The sequence below is a fragment of the Pyrus communis genome, chromosome 16 (genome assembly GCF_041283825.1).
Source record: "Pyrus communis isolate YQ-2024b chromosome 16, ASM4128382v1, whole genome shotgun sequence".
In the NCBI taxonomy this organism is placed as follows: Eukaryota; Viridiplantae; Streptophyta; class Magnoliopsida; order Rosales; family Rosaceae; genus Pyrus; species Pyrus communis.
In genome coordinates this window covers 12,142,414-12,147,446 of record NC_142580.1, presented here as the reverse complement: position 1 = coordinate 12,147,446, position 5,033 = coordinate 12,142,414, and the positions used below count along the sequence as shown (strand labels likewise).

At 39.3% G+C, this 5,033-nt stretch overlaps 1 protein-coding gene across 2 annotated transcripts; it reads right to left on the bottom strand.

Annotated features, from left to right (window-relative positions):
* On the bottom strand, positions 1 to 4,802 carry LOC137731452 (putative linoleate 9S-lipoxygenase 5). 2 transcript variants are annotated; one of them, XM_068470559.2, is made up of 9 exons: positions 4,334 to 4,802; positions 3,636 to 3,931; positions 2,710 to 2,950; positions 2,242 to 2,580; positions 2,046 to 2,131; positions 1,844 to 1,951; positions 1,425 to 1,738; positions 1,074 to 1,337; positions 1 to 990 (listed from the first exon to the last, which is right to left on the bottom strand). In XM_068470559.2, the coding sequence occupies exons 1-9, from the start codon at positions 4,569 to 4,571 to the stop codon at positions 222 to 224; spliced, it is 2,655 nt and encodes an 884-aa protein (XP_068326660.2). In that variant the 5' UTR covers positions 4,572 to 4,802; the 3' UTR covers positions 1 to 221. The 2 variants fall into 2 exon arrangements, with proteins under 2 accessions (XP_068326660.2, XP_068326661.2); XM_068470560.2 differs by having other exon boundaries at positions 1,853 to 1,951; positions 4,334 to 4,735.
* Between the last annotated feature and the right edge of the window lie 231 nt (positions 4,803 to 5,033).

The following is a 5,033-nucleotide window of genomic DNA, read 5'->3' as shown; positions in this document are numbered from 1 at the left end:
TAAGTTTCACGAGTTCTTGATTTCAGGGAAGCATATTTTTACAGCTGCACAACTAATGCACATTACTAAGATAGTGCAGTCTGCACCATCACTTAGGTACAAGATTATGGAAAAGAACATGAGAATTACAAAAAACCTATTTGGTAGTCTTTCACTCCCATTGTACGATGTCACACTATAATTACTTCGAAAATATTCATCTAGTATACAGATCAAAAGGTTCAGATTGAGACACTGTTGGGAATTCCTTTTCCAGTGAGTCCACCCTCTCTACTCTTGTCTGATGTGTTAGGATAGAGCAAGGTATAAGGCATGTCTACAGGCCCAACTCTGTTCTTCAATCTCATATCCTTGTTCCTTTCATTGATTCTCTTTTCGATGTCCATCAGCTTCTCTCCAAATCTTGCAAATGCTGCTAGTGCTTCAGCATCTGAAGTCCACTCAGGAGTATCGTTTTGCCCAAGATAAACCTCATCAGTTGAATGTCGTGATAAAATCTCTATCAGAGATACACCAAGGAGAGTTTGCAATTGAGCTGTAATTGTTTTGAGGAAAGCTGCGTCAGGGTTGGACTCAAGCTCAGCATATTCAGCAGTGCCTGCCTCAGGCATGAAGCGTCGGCTTACAGTTGGGCGGTTAGGGAGGTAACCAGCATAAGAGTATTGCCCGAAATTGACAGCTGCATGGAGGGCAGAAGCCACCCATATAATTATGGTACATGATTCAATAAGTTCATCTCTTGTTTGCATCTTAGGCCACCATGGTTCATTCTTCTTGTCACCGTGGCCTACATTGCGGAGCTCTGTCCACCAGTCCTGGAGTTCAGAATCACCTTGGACCGCATCATCTGATTCATAGTACAAACAGCAGTATTCATCAACCCAAGTTTGAATCGCCGACCAGATTTCTAGCCCATCAACAGCAAATGGGTAATCTTCAATCAGAAGTCTGAGGCCATGAGGACAGGTCTTATCTAGAACTGCCATTCCTCTGAAATAGACCAGAAGCGAAATGATATTCAGTTTGATGGAAGTTCAAATCTTATAATTTTCAATTTAGGCTTTCTGGCTTACCTCTTGCATAAGTCAGCAGGTAATGCCTGGTCGGTGAAGACCCAGCCCTTATAAATAACGGCTGACATTTCCATGGAGAATCGACCTGGGAAGACTGTTTTCTCAAGTACCCCATCAGCATTGATGAGGATTTGCCTGGCCAGGGCATTTATGTTCATTGTGTCCCGGAAGTGCGGATGCAAAAGCTTATGTATCGGGTGAAGCACACTCAACTGTCTATGTGTTGCAATCACAAATGGCTCTATCACAGCATGTGTGTTTAACCTGCAAATAACAATTATTAGCATGTAAACTAGAACCAAACTGCTACCTGATGATAAAATATGGCGCTTTCTATGTTAGACATCGTACCAGTGGCTGATAAGCTGATGATATCCAGAATCATTTACAGCAGCATAAACTTTCGCAAGCTGCCACACCGACTCCTCGATGCCTTTTTTTCCTTGTCCTGGTGGAGTGAAGACTGTACTGACACAACCATAATGGTCCCCTTGTGGATGTGGTAAGCTCAACTCAATTGCCAAAGGCTTCAATGTCCCGTCTTCTTGGAGCAAGAGGAGAGTTCTGGTGGCATACGTCTTTGTGTGCGTAGAGTTTATTCGCCTCAGGTATATCATTAATGCATCATGATGATCTAATATGAACAGCCTGTTACTTTCAATTGCCTGCGCAAAACGGGACAAAAATAATTATTTCAGTTCATAGATTTAAAAACACGGACTATAGTCGTATAAAATATATACTAGAAACAAATGAAGCATCATTTGTACCTCACTAACCGTGAGGCCATTCATGTTGCTTGCAATGTGCTCTTCTCTTATCGAACTGTGCTGATTCCCGTACACTTTTGGGTCTAGCTTGCTAACTGGGGGAAACTCCTGTAGTTAAAATTTCGGTGATTATTTGGACAACTTAGAATAAATCCATGCCACTATAATTGTAATATGAACCATGGAAAATGGTATATTTTACTTGGAGGCGGGTGATGTTAACAGGGTTCACCCCTGCTAGCATTTCTCGTGCAAACTCTTCGTCTGTCCTCCATGCAGACCTATCTCCTGCAATTATATCAGGAAAAATTCATAGTTGAATACGATTTATGTTCAACAATATAGGAATGTAGCATATCTAAAACCATGTCACCGGGGAAAAAAATATCTTTATGTACTTTTAATCACATCAGGCATTGGAAACTTGAGAAATCGCTCGCCATCTGACCGAATCAGTTCCTTAAGCAGCTCCCAAGGGATGCACTCCCGTATTTTCTTGAGAGCAGGTCCATTTGGTAGCTTGATACCTCCGTCATAGAGATTAAGTACATCCTCAAAGGTGTCAAACTCGTTGATAGTTTTATCGCACAAAGACTTAAGTTCTGGAAGCAATATTTGAACCAGGGATTTCAGGCCATAGGCAAGAAAATCTGAAAACTTCACGTGGCCAAACCGCTCATCTCTCGGAACGTAAATGTCTAGACTTAGAAGCGGCAGTCTGCTCTCGGAATTGGGGTCTGTACAAAGCATAAGAGAAAATTGGTCATAGATAGAACCGCAAGGAATGCTTCATGCTGTACGTGTTGTCGCCATATTTTAACTTATTCAGGACTTGATTAGCAAAATGAGCCATTTAGGTTACGAACCGGTTTTAGTTGGTTCTCGACCAGTTCTTCCTCTTCTTGGATATGGATACTCGTTCGACCCACCAAGTGCAGGGCGGGCATATTCTGGACCCTTGTCTGGACTACCTAAATCATTGTAATAAGCATAGTCATAGACTCTGTCCCACTCCTTTAGTTCGCCTGATCCACTCCCTCGGAGATTAACGAGTTCATCTTCCCTGTAAGGGTGTAGTAGCTCAGGTGTTTTAGATGGCAGGTAGGCCTAAACAAAAACATGAAGTTTTCAGTCAGGGCAGTGCAGTCTCGTAAGCACCTTAACAAAAATTATAGCATTTCAGTTTCATTTCTGCATTTCAGCAGGGGAAGTGATTCCACCAAGCGTCTTTTTTCTTTTTCTTGCGCACTCTTATTTGATTGGTGAATCATAGGAGAAAAATGAACAAAAATAAATAAAATATGCGAAAATCATTTCTCTTTCAATAAATTAGAGAAAACCCAATTTATTGAAACTTTTGAAAATTGTTGAATTGTGTTCCACAAAAAGCCACTGAATGTAACTAATGTTGTATCTTATATTTGTCAAAACACCAAAAGATTTAATGAAACTAGAAAAAATTAAATCAAACATAATATAAAATGATTTTTTTGTGCGAGTGTTACTGTGCTAATCCAGCTGGAAAAGTAATGGATTATGATTTTTCCATACTATCGTTACAGAATCTGACCACATGGTCCGGATAAGATCAGATGCTAAAACCAATTAATCAAGTCACTAAACCTTTATTTACTTGTTATTTTAATCAAAGAACAACAAAGCATGCTGCATGAGCTACAAGATTCCAGATTTCTTCATTCTTAAATAAAAATTATAAAAAGAAAAAAAAATTAGTGAAAAGTGTCTCTCCCTAATGGATGTTATACTTGGCATTATGTTAATTAACCAGTACCTTGTTGGGGAAAAATATTCTATTGTACTTGTAACGATGTGCTGGGTAAATCCAAGAATTGCAGACAAAATGGAGTTGACCGTGCCCAGGAACGTCTTCTAATGTTATTGTCTTGAGGTAGAATTGGCTATGGTGGTGGTTTCTGATCAACAATGCCCCAGGAACACCATGAGACTCATCCCAATCCAAGGAAATGGAGAAACTAGCTTCTCCTGCCGACAAAGATGTAGTCGTTGTAACCCATTTCTCCAAGTAAGCTACCTCTCCAAGCTTCCCTCTCGATTTCAATCCATTTGCTGCACATGAATAAGAATTTTGAGTCAATCTTCAGCTTTGTCAAAATCCTAATACACTTCTCTTCTTCAACATAGCTTTTGCGTCCAGTTATGTAGGTTCCAAGATTAAATTCATGAATTGCAAACAGCTAACAAAAGAATTTTAGTAAACTAGAAAAAACACTCTGACAACTACAAGTTTTCCAATAAAAACACACACATCAACAGATCAATTAGAGAAAAAGGCCTCACATCTATTCCATTACCAAGTCAGTTGGGTTTTTTTCCCCGACGTATTGGGTTTGATGTATTTTTCTCGAAAATGTAATGTTACCTAGAGCTTTCGTGAAAAACTCAAAGAATTTTAGTGGATTGTTAATTCGATTCAACTGAAGAAACCTAGCTAGAGAAAGAGAGACTGACCTGCTGGTTCAGGATGAGTGGCACTGATGAGCTGCATGGAAACACCTTTGCCCAAGAGCTCATGGATTCTATCAACGACCGAAGCTTTGAGGTCGTTGAAGTCCAACACATTCTTCTTCATCAACACAACTTTTCCTCTGATTCTGTTGCCCCCACTCACCATGTAATCTGGCTTCTCATCGTCATCTCCCTTCTCCTTGTCCTTCAAACAACATGCTTCCATCAGTCTACTCACCATTGTTGTTGAACTTGGCACAACCCACCCGTTAGAAAAAAAGGTCAAAAATCTCAGGAAGATGGATGAGAGAATGTGGAAAGGGTTCTAGCTCTGTGTTGGAGTAAGATGTAAATCATGTAATTATGTAGTGGTGGTTCTTTCCTCCTGATGGAGGAGGGTTTATTAATGATTTATCAGATCAATCAAAATTTTTTTTTTTTTTTTTTTTTTAACTTTTACGACAACTCATGTGGTCCTAAGTTAGTGTTCCCTCTTTATTAATTAGTGGATAAATAAGGGACAGGATTCCATCTTGGCAACCTCAATCGCTACTTTTTAATGTAATAAGGTACATATAATTGTATATGTTACATAACGACAAGATAGTGTGTCATCGTTCACATGTCATAATTCGAACTATCCATTTTCTTTTTATCTTATTTGAAGATCATATTTAAAAAAAAAAATCATTAGATTTAAAGA